Here is a 19248-nt window from a genome sequence, read left to right as displayed (position 1 = left end):
ACTCAGGCTGGCAGAATAACTCCCAGGTCACTACCACCTGCAGTATTTCCCAGAATACCTTGATTCTTAAACATCATCCACTGAGTCCATCTTTCATGGAGTGTTGTTCCGTGGTCCAGGCTGATTGGAATTTGGTTACATATATATAGATGGGAGAAGTTCTTCCAGAAATCTTGACATGACATCCTTTTAAAAAGAAACACACATCACTAAATGACCTTTGGTTTCACTCTAGGGCTGGAGTAGGGGAATTATCTTCCCATTACATGTCTTTCAACTGAAGTATTCATTAACTCCTCATTGTCCTACCAGAAGACCAAAGCCTCATTCTAGATCATTCACCATCAAGTGCCTTCTATTTCCTGATGACACCCTCCAGTGACTGGGAGGACAAGAACAGAATCAAATCTGGGTTCTGCACATCACCTGACATGGAGTTTATCATCAAGTAGTGTCTCTCTCAGACCCGGGGACCAAATTGCCAGCGCTCAGGACAACCACCCATCTCTCACGGCTGCGGGTCCTACATGCTGCTGGGAGAATCACCTTCCTGTATGGCCCTTTGCCAAAGTCATCACTGGGGTCTCTAGCAGAATAAAATGGATTCAATACCTATTATCCCACCTCCTACTGGAATGAAAGGTGTTTGAGACATTCTTCTAATTTACATGTGTCCCGACTGATTCTTAATTACTTAGACCCAGGCTCCGTTTCACTTCTGCCAAATTTCATTTAAATAAGACCCTAAGTAAAGCAGATAACTCCTCAGAGGACTGTCCACCTTATCCCCTAAGATGGATATGTACAGCCAAGACTGTGTTTTTAAGACATCTCTTCGTGTATTACTGCCAGTGATGGCAGTTGTCCCACCCAGAACCACCGAGTCAGGGCCGAGGACCTATGCTGTGGAGCTTCCTGCCAGGGGAGGCTGTGGAGCCCAGGGTCCCAACCAGATGATATTGAAAATACAGGTACAAAAACCGTGCAGCCTAGTGTCCTAGAAGCTGTCAATTTCAAAGCTTTGGTCCCAAAATTCCCTTAGACAATTAAAATGCCTTGGAAATTTTAATATTTCAGAACTGAAATATTTTTCACATAAACAGGGAACAAAATAATAATTTCCTATTCCAAATGTTTATGTTTTTGTAGAGAAAATACTTTCTTTTGAAACAGGTTTCTTTGGAGCCAATCATCATCCTCAAAATTTTTAGGAGATGGGGTAGAGATTGAGGGTCTTGAAATAGTTAAAGATTTAAATCATAATTTTAACAAAGGACTCAATACCAAAATTCGCCATCTTCCTTGTTCTCATAGAGCTGGCTTTTCCGCGGGTCGTGGGTTTCCTCCCACTCCTGAGACCTGAGCATGGAGAGACAGACCATAAGGTGAGGTTGTCCAGATCCTTTCATCTTATCCACCCGAGTCCACCTTAGCACAATCCCCTTTATCACCTGGAGCGCAAGTGGAGAGTGTCACTCCACCTAGGGGTAGGATTCCAACCTTCCATAAACACCAATGAATTCCAACCTCCATTGCCAGCCCAACACCCTTTCCTGAGCTCTAGTCCTTTCCACCAGGGTCCCAGAGTGACCTCAGAATCAACTTCTTCCTCCTCCTCCTGTCCAAGTGAGAATGGGAGGAGTCACTGAGACTGCTCGCTCTCCCTCCTGCACCTCCCACCTCCCAACCATCACCAATTATTGATTCTTCCTCATGCACTCCTTTAAAAGCCATTTGATATTTCCATCCCTACTGCTCTCTTCCTGGTTCAGGTCACCACCTTGGACTTCCACCTGGTGTCCTTGACCTATCCTGTCCTTTCTCCACACTGCCTTCCAAATGATCTTTCTCAAATGAAAATCTGATTATTTCATCCCCTGGCCTAAAACACATCCATGGTGCCCTTTTGCTCTCAGGATGAAGTTCAGACTCCCTCCCGTTCCCATTTGCCCACACTCCCGCCCTTGAATGTTCTACTCTGGCAACAATGGCTCTTTGATTTCTCCCTACAACCACCTGCTTGGCCCACTCAGCCTTCCCTGTAATGCGCCTCCCCTGGAACTCTTCCCCCTCTAGGTCCTGAAACCTGCAAACTCTTACTCATCTTTCCTTCTAAAAGGCACTACCCTGGGAATCCTTCTTGTGCCCCTACCACCCACCCCTCCACCTGAGTAGAAACCCCTCGTTTGAGCTCCTATAGTACCCTGAACCACCCCACCTCAGCACTTTCCACTGGGTTACAATGGCTTATTTATTTGTTGATATCCCTCCCTAGACTCCAAGTTCCAGGAGATCAATGAGTCTTGCTCACCAGAACATTCCTGGTATTAGCACAATGCCTTGGCACATAGGAGACATGCAATAATTTTTTGCTCAATTAATTAGTTGCTGTATCTGCAGGATCTACCACAGTGTTTCCAATACTAGAAGTTCAATCCATATGTTTGTTAAATAAATCAATGTTAGTAAATCATTTTGTATAGCCATTATATAGACAACCCCACCTCACAACCCACCACTATCCACTGATTTTCCCTCGAGCCTGGCAGTGACTGGTTAGGTTGAATACCACTCAGCTCAAAAAACCTTTCACTCCTGGAAGGAGCAGATGCTCTGGAGGGATCCGTGTGCAACAGGCGTGGGACAAAATCCCTGAGAATTCTAGCTCTTTTCAGGGGAGAATTCCTTCCCTTCGAGTCACTGTGGTCACCTGGAGATGGTCACTGGCCAAGGCCCCATAACTGAGGGGTGTTAATAGGGTGCACCCAGTGCTGAGGGTTTAAAATCGAGTGAAAGCAGAGCCTGAAAGTGGGAGATGAGGTTGGCGAGAGGTCTGGAGCTGGCGCTGCCTGTGAAATGGTCAGAAGTCAGCCCTGCTCAGCAGTGGGGGCCGGGCCAGCTGTGGGAGTGGCTCTAATGTGGGGCTGTCAGGTGGAAGAAGGTAAGACCGTCCAGGCTAGAAAAAGCCCGTGGGTGTGGTGAGAGGAGCCCTAAGAAGGCCTTAGGCGGGTGCTCGCAGCAGTGGGCTCGGCCACCTCTGGCACGGAGACCACCACACCCCCGGGGGCTGCATGCCCCTCTGGCAGGGGTAAGGTAGAGAGAGGGTTTCCCCTGGCAGGAGGGTGAACAGTCAACCTGGAGAGTAAGTGCAATAAAATGGAATTCGATCTCCACCTTTACTAGCTGGGTCACCTTGGATGAGTACCTTAATCATGCTAAGCTTCAATGGTAGTGATTCCTGCCTCAAAAGATAAGAGGATTAAATAAAATTCTAGGTTATGTACCTAGACCGTAGTAGCTGTTAAAACTTAAGTCCCCTTCCCACCATAATTTGTGGGCCTTTCTCAAAGTGGCCCATCTGTTAGATTTGGTTGGTTGTTGATAGAAGCATCTGGGCAATCCTGACACTTGGTACCTTATATGTTCTCTGCTGTGAATACTCTTTTGCCCTGGGAAACCATGAAGTAGAAATTCCTCCCTCCTCCGTCTTCCCTCCCTTTCCTAACATGCCCCAATCACGCATTCATCTCACGCTTGCCAAGTGCCCACTTGTGCACACACACACCAGCAGCAGGGGCTCCCCGAGGGTCAGAAGCTGTCCCCCAACAGCCCAGCTGGGGCGTCTGTGGGTCCTGGCTGTGCTCACCTGGCAGAGCTCACCCTCCTCACTGTAGGATTCTCCCTGCTGCTTGGTCCTGTCCTCCTGTCTGTCTGAAAGCACTGCATTTCTTTCCAGCATGTCTCCCCTACCTCCGCCCCTGTCCCCGGGCACTGCTGGGGCGGCTATCACTTTCCACCCATCCACACAGGCCCTCTGAGGACCATGCTGACAACGGGACATGCTGGATGCTCGGATCAGCAGTAGCAGTCGCTGCCTCTCCATCCCTCTCAGGGTTGCCATCTCCAGGCCATTCACCCTGGGCAAGAGGTGGGGACCAGAGTCTGTCCTCTGTCCACCTGGCAGCTAGAAAATGCCCTCCCAGCTCCCTGGGGATAGCAGGCCTCTGTGACATGCCTCCAGGGGCTTCTGAGATGCTTGGAGCCCCTAGTTCCTGAAGGGAGCAGGGCCCTGTCCAGGGAGCAGGTGCAGGGGGAGCCCCGACGGCAGAGGAGCAAGGCTAAAGGTCGTCCAGATGATGGCCCAGGGCCCCGGAATGGGGCCTTTTCCAGCCTGGTGCCACATCCTCAGGGCAGGGGCCATGGAGGCCCTTTGTGGGAGGAGGCTCCTTCCCAGCCCCCTCTCTGCCAGGGGGTCCTCCCCATCGGCTCCTGCCCTGCTTCTCCCCTTTCACTCTTTCTGGGTTCCTGGGGTCACAGTTCTAGACTGTGACCTTCTGAAGGGCAGACACTGGCCCTGTCACCTGCGTGGGCCCCTCAGTGCCTGGCTCAGTGCACTTAGTAGAGTTTACACAGCAGGTGTCTAAAAGAGGCTTGGCGCATGGCATCGTGTGAGGGTGAGAGGGACCTCCAGCCCCTCAGGCAGGCCCTGGACCAGCCCATAGTGAGATCCCCAGCAGGCAGGGCAGCCCTGGGGGGGGTCCCCTGAACCCAGGGCCCTCCGGTGGAGGATGCAGGAGACATTTTCAGATGCCATACCTGTCACTCCAGCGCCCTTTCCATTCCGTGTGGCCCCAGGGGTTCCAGAGGCGGATAATGTCTTCCCAGCCCCTCCTGTACTGGATCTGAAAGAATAACAAAAAAAGGAAACTGTCAGTGCTCCCAGCAAAAGCCAGCAGAAAGGAGGAATATGACTTAGGGCGCTTTTGACCCCCAAGGACTAATTTAACTTCTGACCTTATTTGGCTGCAGCCAAAAACAAAAAAACAAAAACATCTAGAGGGGAAAAAAAATCAATATCGTACTATAGGAGGTGAGGGGTTGAAATGAGAAGAGGAGAAAATGGCCCTTTTTTGCTCAGCTTCTCTCAGGGCAGGTGCAACTTCATCATTCAGGACACCTGGCCTCCTAGGACCCAGGTGAGATTTAACAGCAGATAAATGGCGGGGTGCTGCGGGGATGCAGGCCAGAGCTCTCCATGGCCCCAGCCTCCCCCAGGCCCTGTCACAGCCGGCACCTCCCTTCCACAGACATTGCCTGTTTCCCGCCACCCACATGGGGGGGCAGGCTGTGCTGCAGTCCCGACCACTGTCCTGATCAGGAGGCGGATGAGGCTGATTTGACCTAGATCCACACCTGGAGTCCAGATACCCGAGGCTAGCCCTCACAGTGCATCCTGGCTCTGCACCAGGCCCCAGAACAAGCAGGGACACCCTGACCCCGGAGTGTTCCTTCCCTCCCTGGGAGCTCATCCTCACTCAGTCCCTGCTATGTGGGCGGCACTTTGGTTCCTGACCATTGCGTGGGTCAGAGGGCAGGATGGTTCCAAGGTGAACAACAACCCCTCTAGCCTGTGTTCCCGGAACTAGGAGCCCTCAGCCTGTGAGAGGAATGCAAGTCCGCTGGAGGGAGCTGTTGTCGTGATACTGATCAGGGCTGAGGCTGTCTGCCTAGACCGAGGCCGGGAGGGGGAGGGAAGAGCCGACCTTGTCTGATGACTCCTCAGAAAGCCCTGAAGGGAGCTCACCCCACAGAGAAGAAACCCCTGGGGCAGGGCTCAGAGCCAGGCACTGGCTCAGTGCTTTATGTTTGTAACAGGATTCAATCCTCTGAGGTAGATCTTTACACAATCCTTGCTTTGCTGGGGAGAAAACTGAGCATGAGAAAACTGAGCATCAGAGAGGCTAAGCAACTTTCCCAAGGCCACACAACAAGCATCAGAGGCAGAAATCGGAGCCCACCCACTGTCAGCTGGCAAAGTGCATGCTCTTAATTTTGGAACTGGGCACAGATAAAGGGTCGCGGTGCTCTGAGGCCCAGCCCATCCTAGGGTGAGGCCATGACCTTGGCCTTGAATATAACCCAACAGGCACTGCCGTATGGGGTGGCGCACACGAGGCTGAAGAGGTGGGCTTGCTGCAGTTCTGTCCCTGCTTTCCTCGTCCGCAGCTCTGTGGCAGTGCTGCGGTGGGAGGTGTTCTGGCTTTCAGCGCTGCCTGGAGGCTCCTGACACCAACCCAGATTTCCCAGGCTCCTCCCCACCCCAGCCCACTCCAGGCCTTGCCTGCAGGTGCTCATGACAGCGACAGCTGATGGACCATGAGCAGGGATGTGAGAAATGGGCTCCCAGTGGCCCAAGTTGCTTAATGAGACACCCCAGAGCTGAAGGGTTGGTCCGTGGCTCCTTTGGGTACCAGATGAGCAGCCCTGAGTCAACGGAGCAGACAGCAAGGCTAAGTGAGGCATGTAAGAAACACTCACCCGGGGAGCACTGACAGCAGAGCTAGGTGCATAGCAAAAAATGCCAATTGCATTTCTCTTCCTGTCTGTGTCTTGTCTGGAGTGAGGAGGAGCAGGTTAAAAACACACACATTTATGGACTGCTTTCATCGTAGCACTTGTGGCTCAGAGTTTTAACCTCTTCTCTCTGGAGGAAGAATCTTCATCGAGGTCCAGCTCTTTGGCTCTCATATGACTGTGCTGTATGCCCCACTGGTAATCACATGAGTTACATTAAGGCCAAGGTCACAGCCTCATCCTAGAATGGGTTGGGCTCTTCAATGCACCCAAATCCACAATTAAGAGCATGCACATTGTCAACTGACAGAAACTAGGCTCAGAATTCTGCTACTTGTTTTGTGGCCTTGAGAAAATTACTTCACTTTCCCAAGTTCAGTTCCCAAGTTTTCCAAACTGAGGGGTTACATTTGAAACCAAGGTCACAGCCACATCCAAGAATCAGTGGCACATGTGCTTCACTGCCCTACATATGGACTGTATCTAAGACCCAGGTCGGCTTTCTTAGAAAGGATACCTTTCAGCAAGAGGAGGCGCAGGTGATCTGCCCTAGAACAGAATTTCTTCAGATGTATTTCCTCGAATGCTTGCTCTATATACCATTAACACCGAGTCCTAGAAAATTGCTTCTGTGGCCAATGTGAGATTAAAGCCAAGTTGCACTTGTATATTTAATAAAGGTTTCCTCAGAGCCTTTAAAAGATAATTGTGCATTGTGACTCTCCTAGAAGAGAACTTCCAAAATATATCTGCAAACCTGTTCAGACACAGGATCTTGCCAGGCTAGTGCTCCTTAGAACACAAGCTGGGTGAAGTCAGAGGCTACAGAATATTATGCTGGGCACCTCCTGGCATTTGGGATCACCGTAGAAGTCCCTTCTCCCTGCATTCACAGGAGAAAAAAGGCCGTCGAACCCTCCACATACCAGAAGGTCTTGTCCAGGCCTGGCAGATCCACAGCGCAGGTCCCTCGGCTCCCTCATTCCATGCACAGCACAGATATTGCTAACTGAGCACAGCTCTCTTTTCCCCAAATCCAGATGCAATGGCCCTCAGAGTCTTGTCAACACAGCAATGCTGCAGCCTTGCCAACCGATCAGAGTGGACACATAAGAGAGGTTTGTCCACATCTAGGTCAGGAGAGCTGTGAGGAGCAGCATGTCCAGATATGGCCGCACTGGCTGTCCCCACTGAGAATCCAGGGAAGGGCTTGGTGGGGTGGGCAGAGTGGACACAGCACAATTCAGAGCCAGGGAGTGGGGACCGCCCTGGCATGGGTTTCTCTGGAAAACCTCTTTCTTGCTCACGGGAAAGGTCTTTAGAGATTTCACATGTCTTCATTGATGAGCATCTGTGATGGTGTCTTAATAGGTCAAGGGACACCCATTCATTCCCTCATGCAAGTGTGCTCACCCCCTGACCCAACAAACATTTATTAGGTGACTAATGTAACCCATGTCCTGTGCAGAGGAAACATTTTGCTGCTGTCTGCCTTAAAAAGGAAGGCAGGAGACAGGAGATATTGTCCCCACTGTGGATTGGGACACTCACTCAAAACACAAAATAATGGTGCAGTTGGCCTTGGGTCAAGGGACAGGAGGGATGCTTGGTAGAGAGAGGACAAGTATGAGTCAGCGAGAGAGAACGTTTGACAGAAATGGAGCCTGACACTCCAATCCTTGGCCCAGAAATACCCGTGAAACTAGTACCCTGGAGTGTGGAACCTGTCTCTCAGCGCTTAGAAGGTGTTATTAGGCCTCAAGCATTGTGGGAAAGTGGAGACGGAGCATTTGTGGGAAATCATCCCAGGACCGGGAAGTGCTGTCATGGCATAGCTACACGAGAAGCAGATGGGAGCTGAGGAGACGTGTGTCCAGGCCCAGCCAAGGCACTGAGCTGCTGTGTACCCCGAGGAAGACCCTGCCTCTCCAGGCCCCCCTTCTTCACTTATGAATGGAGGAGCGAGGACTCTAGCAGTGTTTCCCACACCAAATAGATGGCAGGCAGTAATTACCTGCCTTTCTGTCCTCCCCAGGTCAGTTTTCGCCTCAAGGGGGAAGATCACTGTCTTTCCTCCAGTAGCTGTCCTCCCCCTTTTCCGAGGACTAGTGTTCCACTGGGCACATGGGGGCCCCACTCGGCAGTATATTTCCAGCCTCCCTTGTGCCTCAGTGGCCCTGTGACTATGTTCTTAATCATGGAGTGTGAGAGGAAGTGATCTGACCTTCTCTGGGATGCACAGTGCTCCCCTGATTTCTTCCCTTTTCCTGCTGGGCTTGAGGGCACCTAGAGCAGCTGTCGTAGGAAAGCCCCAGGTGGAGGATGGCAGAGCCACCAGCAGCCCTGCATCACCTGCCGACATGAGCGGGAAATGAACTTTATCTGGGGAAGCCTCTATACCTTGGAGTGTCACAGTTACAGGGGTTTAGTTTGGACCTAAAGAATAAATCCCTTCAGGGTGAAACTTCACCCTGAGTCAAAAGACTGCTCATTTTGCCCTCCTTTTCAGGTAATCCCTCAGTCTAGCTCACTCTTTCCATCCCATTTGAGCAAGCTCTTTGGTGGGTGCCTGGGGAAGAAGGATACGGAAACCAAGGTGGGGGACGGGTGACAAGTGCTCGCTTCGGCTTTGTAGGCTTCTGGAGGCATTTGATTCGGTCCCGCTTAGTGGTCAAGAACTCCTGGTCAGATCACGGGAGAGACGGCCAGACCCAGGGACCTTACCTGCTCAGCTCCAGTCACTGTGTAGGCGTGGCGAGACACCAGTCCATTCTCCAGCTCCTGGTCCCCATCTGTTTGCTTCAAAGGAGAAAAGCAGACCAAGCATTGAACTTCTGCATGTTCTTCAGGGACAAGGAATAATACAGGTCAATTAGGAGCTGACTGGGGTCTGGATGAAATTTGTCCCACTGGCTCACTTTGGAATGGCCCATGTCCCTGAAACTCTTCTAGAGAGCCAGAGCTTGGTGGCCAACTGGGAGGTTGAGGCCAGATATGTCATGCCTGAGGAAACCCCCATTACTGGTCGATCTGGGCTGCTTGCTCCTTACCACTTGTCATCACTGAGACACAGCAAGAAGTGCGTTTGTTGGGTTTTCGGCAGGAGCCACCAATGCCCAACTCTCACAGTGCTGTGAGAAATTGGGGTTTAAAGTGCATCTGTTTCCTAGGTCATTTTACATTAGGGAGGTGGGACTCAAAGTCCATGGGTTTAGTGAGGAAAGGAAATGTTCCCTTGGATAAGGAGCCAGTCTCAAACAATTTGGAAGAACACCCAAGTTTTCTGAAACGTGACACTGCTGCCCCTTGGGTGTTGCAATTAGAGCCAGTGAGAATCAGAGGACCTGGAGGGCTCGTTGTTAACTTAAGGTAAGGGCAGGGGAATGACCCACAGTGGGAGCCGCAGCTGCCTTCTCCAGCCAGAAGGTAAAGACCTGGTCATGCTGGAGTCAGATGGTGACATCTGAACCCCTGCTCTGCCTCTCACTTGAGGTCCCAGGCATTTCACTATGTCTCGCTGAGCCCAGGTCCTCTTCTGACTGCTCGGTCTTGGCCTCTATGCCTTAAGCCTCAATTGCAAGACAGGCAACTGGCCAAGCCTGTCTGAGGGCCAGGCCATTCCTTGTCTTCTCCTGGGCAGGGCCTTAACACTCACCCCCGGCCGAGAGCCACACGCCATCAGGGAGCCTGCGCTGGCTGCCATTTTGATCACCATCACCAGGTTGGAAGGGTATGTGTTCTGTTCCACGTGGGTGACCACGCCTCCCGTGAGGTCCACCAGAGCATCAGAGATGTAGCCGAAATGCAGGTGGGAGTAGGATCCATGCAGTCTGGAGGGAGTGGCGGGGGATTCGGATTAGCTCCTAGGGTGCTTTTAGAGAATCTTCTGGAAGGACGAGGCCTGTGTCTCTGTATATTTCCCAGGTAGAAGATGGCCTGACTACTGACATGGGTGGAGATTCTCATTAGATGTTACCAGTTCAGGGGACTGATGCTGTCTCACCCCCTCCCCTGCCCTGTCTCCCGACCTGAACAGCCCCACGAGTGGCAGTGGCAGTGGCAGTGGCAGTGCTGGGTAGTGGCTATGTCCAGAGGCTGGGGTGGAATCTCAACCTTACCATGTGGCTACTTGATCTTGCATGGCTTACTTTACCTCCTAGGGTGGTGCCTGGCCCATGAAAGCCCCTGATTAATATTAGACATTATTATGATGGTTTTATAATTGCTTCTCAGTCTAACAATAGTTTTAAACACTCACCTCATGCCAGGCCTTGAATGATCAAAGATGAGCAAGACCCCATTCAGCCTCCAACTGCCAGGCTGAGGCCTCACCAGTCTCTGTTCTCACTCTCTGCAAAGCTCGCTCCAGGATTTAGAACGTGCTCAATGCCCAGAATTCATCCACTTACCCCCAAATCACCAGGCAGCTATGTGGATGTTAGGGAAGGTAACTTAGGTAAAGAAGAGTCTTACATAAGGAAACCCTAGGTGCAAACCACTTAAAACCCTCACTCCTGTTCTCCAAAGCCCCCTCTTGCCTACCCTCCCCTGGAGCTTCTGCCTCTGTGCTAACCCTGAGAAAGGCCTGGTCTTCCTGCCCCACCTCCCCTTCCTCTGATTCTCCCCTTGTCACCAGCTGGGAGGCAGACAGACCCCAGAGTCAAGAGCCAATCTGCACGGTGCACCCTTTGGCTCCCCTCTCATGACTCTCAATCCTCGGCAGGAAAATGAGTTTTTCTGGGCTTCCTTTCCTCCTCTGTGAAACAGGGACTTAGTGGTACCTGTCTCCCTGGGCCATTCGGCCGGTTAGGAGCTCATGCTTGGGATGCACTTAAGAACGGGTCTGTCTCATCGCAGCGGGGTGAGTACTCGCTCTTGTCATTCTTAGATGCAGCAGTTTGAAGTCAATCCTGTCCCACCTCTCCAAACTTGCCTGCCCCTGCACAACAGCCCTGTGCCACCAGGACACGTGATCCTTAAAAAGATCTTTTTAAGCCATAGCTGGCTTAGAAAGTCTTTTTTTTTTTTTTTTGGCAAAAGCCAAGCGGCAATTCCACAGAAACCACCAGGTGACTGGTCTACCTCAGCGTGGACGTGGAGCTGGTTCTAAGACTTGTCCTCCTGGGGCTCCCCGAGTCTGAATGAGGGTTGTGGCTGGCACTCGACCCTCATCCCTGGAGCCTTCCTTAGTCAACCGCAAAGCCCGCCTTCGAGCACAGTTATGTCCACGTGGGCCTGAATACTTGACTCGCTTGATTTTCCACAAGCTCATGTTTTAGTTTCTCAGCCACTAAAACAATACCATACAAGGGCATGGCTTAAACAAGGGAATATATTGCCTCATAGTTTGGAGGCAAAGAGAAGTCAAAATTGAGGTGTCAGCAAGGCGGTCTTGCTCCCAGAAGACTATGGCTTTGGGGACAGGCTGCTGCCAATCCTTTGGCCTCGACTGTCTGTCACATGGCAGTGCACACAGCAGCTTCTCCTTTCTCCTCCAGGTTCATTGACCTCCAGCTTCTGGCTGCTCCTGTGGCTTTTCTTCTTGTCCACTTTCCTCTGTGTATAAGGACTTCACCCATATTGGATGAAGGCCCACCCTCACCCCGATTGGGCCCTCAACAAGCACCTTCTTCAAAGTCCTGTTTCCCAATGGCTTCACACCCACAGGAGCAGACATTTGGAACTGAACACACCTTTTGTGGGGGACACCATGATTCAATCTCCAAACCCCGTTTTTAAAATCTCAGGTGACCTCTTCACCCTGTGCTCAGAGAAGGGGACGCCGGGCATCCCTGTCCTAAATTAAAAGGGCTTTGCTGAGGGTACCGGGAGTTCACAGGAACCCACTGCAGAGGCCGCCAGGGCGCCCTCCCGCTCACGCCAGCAGCCCCTTCCTGGCGCCATGCCGAGGCCCTCCCTGGCGTCCCCCAGGGCTTCCAGAGCCTCCCGAGCTGCAGCTGTGGGGCTCCTTCCTGCCGTCCAGGCGCTGGGCAGAGCCCACCGACCTGTCTGATGTGTGGGATCTCACGCCACTCTGCGGTGCTCACAGAGCCACAGGCACACCTGGGAGGACTCAGGGCCACACGTGGTCAGCGGTCCCACTCAGTGTACTCCACAGCCTCTCTCTGTTTATCTTTAACACCCACTAAGCTGCCCTGCAGCAGCTGCCTGTTGTGCCAAGAAGCTACCTGTCTGCTTTCCAAACCAGGGCTCACATGCTGAAGTTTCTTAGCCCCCTTTGCTGACAGGCAATAGAAAGGAAAGAAGAGAACTGTGATGGCCACACTCGTTCCTCTGTCATCCAACCAGGAATTCTGAGTGGGCCTTGCCTCATCCCTCTGCTTCATTCACCTCATTTTTGGGACATGCCCGTCTACTGGCCAATGAGGGGGCTATGTCAGAGCCAGAAAGTGTGATCAGGAACTGGAATTTGAATCAGATGATGAGTAGAGGATGGGGCTGAAGGCAGCAGAAGCTCAGGGTGGAGGCGTGTGTGGAGAGCAGCTGGAGGGTGAGGTGGCATGATGAGGGGAAGAGGAAGCCAGAGTTCTGAAGTGAGGGGACTCAGAGAGAGATGCAGGCCAGGCCAGGCTACCTGGGGGCAGGGGCAAAGCCAACGGCCACACAGAAAAACTGACACACAGAGGACAGCCCAGCCTCAGCAGGGACAAGGAAAAAAAAAAGAAAAGAAAAGAGAAAACACCTTCTCCAGCTTCCCTCTCGCTGAGGTCTGGCTTCCCACTCTTGGATTTTGACCTGATTCCATGTGCTCGTTTCCTACGTGCACCTTTTCCCGCTTCCTGCAATATCATCATTACAAGGTGCTGTTTATGATTTTCTCCCCATTCCCTTTATTAAATTTATCTATGTATTTATTTCCCTCTATCCCCATGGCCTTTCCCCTGCATCCACAGCCAACCGCTTCAGGGTGTCGAACGGGGGCCCTTTTCTGTTTGCATGTGTTCTTGTAAAATGCACATTGCAGTACATGGAGTTTCCACCAATGTAACCAATCTTGAGAGTTAGTTTTCAGCGTTTTTGCTCCTTTCGCTCAGCAACCTACCCCACAGCATCATGTGTGCATGCTGACTGCTGTGAGTTCTCCGCAGAGGGCACCCCCACTTCCTACCTGCCCACCCCACGGATGCACCCTCCATGCCCCTGCCTCAAGCTGAAATGATCATCTTCAGACGTGCCCCCCAGGGCCCCGGGGGAGGACGTCTTTGGATTGACCCCAGGAGTGTCCTTGCAGCGGGTGAGTCCCTACATCACTGCACTGGCTCTCATCCTTCCTGAACAGCACGGCACGGGTCAGGACCCCTGGGTCCCACATCCTGACAATGCCTGGCTTTGCCCAGCTTTCTAGTGCTGACACTCTGATAGGAGTAAGGGATGTGTCATTGCCCTTTTTATTTGCCTTTCTCTGATTGTGAGGATCTGGGCTTCCCTTTACAGCCTGTGTGGGCCTAAAGGACAGCGCCGTGTCCACACACAGGCACACAGTGGGCACACGTACCCCTGCACACGTACCCCTGCACACGCCCACATCGGCCAGTCTGAGAGCCCCTGTCCCCTGCCAAGTGCAGTGCCTGGTGTACGTTTAAGTGCTCAATAAGTGTCTGCTGGATAAAAGCAACCAGATGATCTAAGTAAAACCTGTGAACTGGGTGTTTATAAAATCTGAGCTTATCAAAACCAAAGGCAGTCCCTAAATCATGGTGCTGTCAGCAGATAATTTTGAGCAAATCCTTCCCCTGTGCCCACATACATGCAATCTCACAGCAGCCATGCCAGCCCCCACTGCTTGGCCCCAGCTTGGACTGTCCACCCCGAGGCCTTTGCTTGAACCATTCCCACAGTTGGGGATGCTCCCCCATATCCACTCTGCCCTTGCTGAAATTCTACCCATCATTCAAGGACTCACTCAAAGGTCACCTCCTCCATGAAGCCTTGGCTTGGTTTTCTGTGAATCAGAAAGTCAGGATTGTTTGCTCTCTTGTCAGACTTTGATCATGATATTTCATTTGCACCCTCATCCCCATCCTTGCAATGGTGTCATCATTAGAGCATAGCTCTGCTGCCCCTGCCCTGCCCACTCCTGCTCTGTGCCTCTGGACCTGCTGATGTTCTCAAGGTTGAACCAAGCACACAGTGATTGCTCCTGAGGATGCCCAGCCCAAATGCAAAGGGCCCGGTGCTTGAGAGCCATTGCTTGTGTTCCCCAGAACTGCTGGAAGCCCCCAGGCTGCTGAGGGGGGCAGGGCCAGCCGGGACAGAGGGGCGGGTCCATCCTTACTTGGCATAGGCTTTCTCCAGCAGGCAGGGCCAGAACTCCTGGGTGTGTCTGTGAGGATGCACAAAGACGGGCTCCAGGCCACCATTCTTGGGCTTAAGAGGCAGGCGGTCGTCCACCACCACGTCCACCCACCGGCCGCACTGCCAGAACTGGAAGAGAGATGAGCACATGCCTTAGTAAAGTGGGGCAAGAGCGGGTCCTGCAGCAACCCCACTGGCATGTGGGACAATGAGTCCCAGATCAAGGGAGTCAAAGAAAAATCAGCAGTATTCGGAGGTTCTAGTTCGATTTTGCTACTACCTGTGTTGTGGTTTGACAAGTCTTGATTCCTTTGTGATCTTCCCAGACACCACCATGGAAATTTGTCCCGAGTCTCTCCAGGTTCATCTTGTACACAAAACGGCAGGAGGGAGCATGTACTAAATACCAAATGGTGTTGCTGGGTGGAGGAGAGCCTAGCCTGGGCTGGGGCTGGAGGGAGGAGGAGGATTTGAACTAACAGCAAGGAGAGAGGGAAGGCAGGCTGACACAGCGGCCAGCATGAGTGAAGGCTGGGGGCAGAAGGACCCAGCTGGCTGGGGACACCCTGGGTTCTGGCCGTGTACCCTCTCCTCTCCTCCCACCTTGCTGGCCCTGCCATCAGACGACAGAAGGGAAACTGGCTGGTGCTGCTGAGAAGAGCGCAAAGGAACCAGGTGTTCCTCTCCAAATCAGACTGGTTGAATTCTTAGCATCCAACTCTAAATGGTATACCCAGGACAGGGCCACTTAAGGACCCTCCATGGAGAAGGCAGCCTGCTGGCATGTCCCTCCTGGTGTCCCCGTGCTGGTAGTAGCAGGGTTCAGGCCTCAGGCCTCGATGACAAGGCACCTCCCACAGATGGGCTCAGAGTAAAGTGGGTGGATGTGATCTGTCACCTGCTCACAGCGACAGCGCTGTCCACATGGCCCTTTCCTCAGCCAGGGTCCCAGATGGTGGGCTGTGGGACTCAAGTGGGGACACCCTCAGAGCAGACAAGAGATTGAACGGACATGTCCGAGGAGACAAAGCAAAGAAGATGTTCTCATGGTCATTAACAAGCCAGTGCCCTGCTTGGTGCTGGCACAGCCGTGCCCCTGTGTGTGGACTGCAGGGAGTGGCAGGGGGGGAGCCGGACTTTGACCCCTGAGGCTGAGAGGCTGCAAGGCTGTTGTTAGGAGGCAGACCCCAAACATGAGTGACAGGCGGGGCAGGCAGCCTGGGCCAGATGAGAACAGCAGGATGGCCGGGCTCTGCTCCTCACCTGTCAGGTGTGGCAGAAGGATAACCTGCCTCCTTGTGCTCACCTTGGGATCTGATGAGATGGTGAAAGCAGGAGCTCAGCTCTGAGAGCAAGAACTGTTTTTCTGCAGCCTTTAGGATGGCACCTGCCACTCAGGTCATGGAGACAGTATGTACAGCCTTCAGTGGGCTCCTCTGCTGGGGGCCTTGGAAGGCTCACCCAGGCCCCATTCCCAGCAATGCCCCCTAAACTTTGTGCTCCCTATTCATAGGGAACAGAACAGAAGGAGATTCCCAGAGAGGATGAGATGGCCACCGTCCCCCATGTTTTGGTCCCCTGTCCAGGTGAGGAGGGCGGGCATCTGGATAGTGTCTGCACGCTGCAAGCAGTACGCTGGCACTGGTTTGCGTCCACCCAATGTCTGGCCAGGATAAACAGGAAGTGCTGTGGACAGAGCATCTGGGACCTTCCAGAGAGTAGTGTCCACGCTCACGGGGACGGAGATGGGAAGAGGCTGCACAGAGGCCACCACTGCTGCTGCTCGGGAGCTGTGTGACCTTCTTCACAACCCACAAGGGCAGGAGGTGCCCTGCCTGGGATGGGGACGCCCTGACCTCTTATCTCCACCCACACTTGGAGGAAAGTCCTGGGCCACCCATTTCCCTCCTTGTGTGGTCCCTGGACCGGCAGCTCCAGCATCACCCGGGGCTCATCAGAGACCTGACCTGTGAGAGTTGGGTTGCTGGGAGGAGAGGAGGAAGGTAAAAGTCACCAGAAATAAATGAGGGACACATGCCCCAGAAAGAAAGGAAGCAAGTCTTCAGACTGGAAGGGCTCCCTGAACTTATGCAGGATTCCTCTTTAAAGGACACATCTGGACATATTTTAATGAAATTTCTACACTGCAAGGAGAGAGAACGCCTCTTATAAACTTGCAATTTGAAAGAACACGTTGATATAGAATTATCTGAATGTTCATCACTGGAGTTTTCTTCTCCTATGTTGGAAGCTACAAGATAATGGACCAATGTTTACAGAGTTTGAGAAAAAGGAATGTGATCCAAGAATCCTAAATCCAACGTATATATATAGATATGATCTCAGAGGAAAATCTAAAGTCTTTAAAGCTTTATTATTTAAAAAAAGACTGCAAATGTTGAGTGCAGATTCAGAAAATTTAAAAAGTACTAGAACATTAAGCAAGAAAAATAGAAGGAAATTGATAAAGATAAGACTGCGATTATATAGGAGACAAAAACCACAAAAGAAAAAGAATAGAAAGGATAACAAAAATCAAAAGTTGTGAATCTTACCAAAACCAATACAGCAGATAACCCCTCTGCCAAGCTGGATTAAGAAAGAAAGGGAAAACAAAATGTAGATTGACTGTAGATATGGAAAAGATGAAATCAATTGCCAGATGAGCATCTGTATGACAATAAATTTGGAAATAAAGAAGAGTTGATTTTTCTGATAAAAAAATAAAATATACATTTCAACCCAAAGAAATGAGTGCCAACCAAAGTAATAGCTTGAATAAATTGGAAAAGTTAAGGAAATCACATTTAAAAGGACACAGGCCCAGATGATTTACTTAATGACTATCATTCAAAGAAAAGGTCACCAAGGATTAGCAGCCATTTTTCAAATTATTTCACACCAAGGCTCTATTAGTTCATTTTGAAAACTAGCCTAACTCAACCACGAGATAAATAACATTAAAAGATGAGAAACAAATTTCACTTATGATTTAGATGCAAAAATTTTAATAAAAATTTTTATAAAATTTTACCCCGCAGTGTAGTAAAAGGACAGCAAACTAGGAATGTACAGTACATAAATCAGCAGAAGGCAGGATTTTGCTTTCACTACGATTAGTAAAAAGTGCTGTTAAGATTCTAACTGATGCAGTAAGGGAAAAAGAAAAAATAAGTTCTATAAACATTAAAAGAAGAAAGACAAAATGATCTTCATTTGCAGATTATTAGGTAGCCAGAAACCCAAAGACTCAATTGAAAAATCAATTAAATGAATAAAAAAATCTGTTACAGAGGTTAGTTATAAGTTTAATATGTAAGAAAGAATAGTTTTTCTCTTTTCCAGCAATATGTAATTGGAAATGAAGAAAAGAATCTCACTCACAATGGCTTTCAAAATTTTGCAAAATTTCACAAAACTAAAATATTTGAGAATACATTTACCAATATGAAAAATATAACTATAACATTTTCTTGAAGGACACAAAGCTAGTTCTTGATAAATGGAAAAATAAACCATGTTTCTGGAAAGGAATAATTGCAATAACAAAAATATAATTTTCCCAAATTAATATACACACTGAATGGTGCTCCACTCCACATCAAAGTGGCTTTTTTTTTAACAGTACAAAAAATGATTTAAAAATTCTCAGGGAAGATTAAATACACAGGAATTAGCAAGATATATTTGACAAAGGAATAAGACTAATGAAGGAAAACTCAGCCTACCAGATGCTGGGGCTACTACAGAGCTCCTGAAACCAAAAGCGCATGGCCTGGTGCAGAAACAGAGGAGACGATGCTCAGCCACAGTCACAGGCCCTCTATACAATTCTTCTTTCTTTTTCTAATTGCTCTGCCAGGTCTTCTGATCACCTTAAAACATTTAACTACTGGACCATAAGCCCACCTAAACCCTTTGGCTTTTTTGGCGGTGGCCGAGTAACACCAGGTGCCTCCAGCTCGGCTGCCAGGCCCCTTGGGATGAAAGCACTTGCCTCCCGCTGCCCCTGAGAAGCCCGTAGGAGCTCCCAGAGGCCCACGTACCTGGAAATGGAAAATCCCAGCGTAGTTGCGTGAAAAGCTTTGGTCCTTGGGCATGATCCTCTCCAGACACCTCGGGTTCTGGGTCAAGGAGCCCAGCGCAGCCAGCACCCAGCAGTCTCCTGGAGGGAAGGGGCCGTGAGCGGCCTGTGATCCCTCCAAAGGTCACCGTGTCACAGGTCCTGCCCCAGTGGCCACGCACCCCTTTCTGAATCCTGCTTTGTCCCCCCACCTGAGGGAGGAGAACTGGGGGAAGGATTTCCTGGGCCAGGCCAGTTCTGAGCCAGCTGGGGAAGGGCCGGGAGAGGTGGAGGGAGACAGCATGGGAGGAGGGTCAGAGGCCCCAGCCTCTGAGGATTGGTGGGCAGACCTCTGGTTTCTCATTTTTGCCAGACGTGCCCATTGCTCAGGTGACAGCTAATTTTGGTGCTGGCACAGGTAGCAGAGGTGCTCTTTTTTTTTTAATGGTTTTTTTTTTTAATTAAAGTTAATAGATCACAAGGAATGTTACATTAAAAAACAAAAAAAAAACAGA

The 19248-nt window shown here is 50.8% G+C and overlaps 1 protein-coding gene across 2 annotated transcripts in view; it reads right to left on the bottom strand.

Annotated features, from left to right (window-relative positions):
- The window catches only part of LOC101427514 (calpain-13-like), a 51591-nt gene that overhangs the window by 10441 nt on the left and 21902 nt on the right, over positions 1-19248 (bottom strand). For both annotated transcript variants that reach the window (XM_004451071.2, XM_004451072.2), the window contains exons 4-10: positions 18717-18835; positions 14651-14799; positions 10010-10184; positions 9079-9153; positions 4597-4682; positions 1285-1359; positions 59-186 (exon numbers count right to left, since the gene is read on the bottom strand). In XM_004451071.2, coding sequence (XP_004451128.2) covers positions 59-186; positions 1285-1359; positions 4597-4682; positions 9079-9153; positions 10010-10184; positions 14651-14799; positions 18717-18835 — 807 coding nt within the window. The remainder of the gene's footprint in view (positions 1-58; positions 187-1284; positions 1360-4596; positions 4683-9078; positions 9154-10009; positions 10185-14650; positions 14800-18716; positions 18836-19248) is intronic.

The sequence above is a fragment of the Dasypus novemcinctus genome, chromosome 17, assembly GCF_030445035.2.
Source record: "Dasypus novemcinctus isolate mDasNov1 chromosome 17, mDasNov1.1.hap2, whole genome shotgun sequence".
NCBI lineage: Eukaryota > Metazoa > Chordata > Mammalia > Cingulata > Dasypodidae > Dasypus > Dasypus novemcinctus.
The sequence above is the reverse complement of the archived record's forward strand: the minus strand, read 5'-3'. Positions and strand labels throughout refer to the sequence as shown.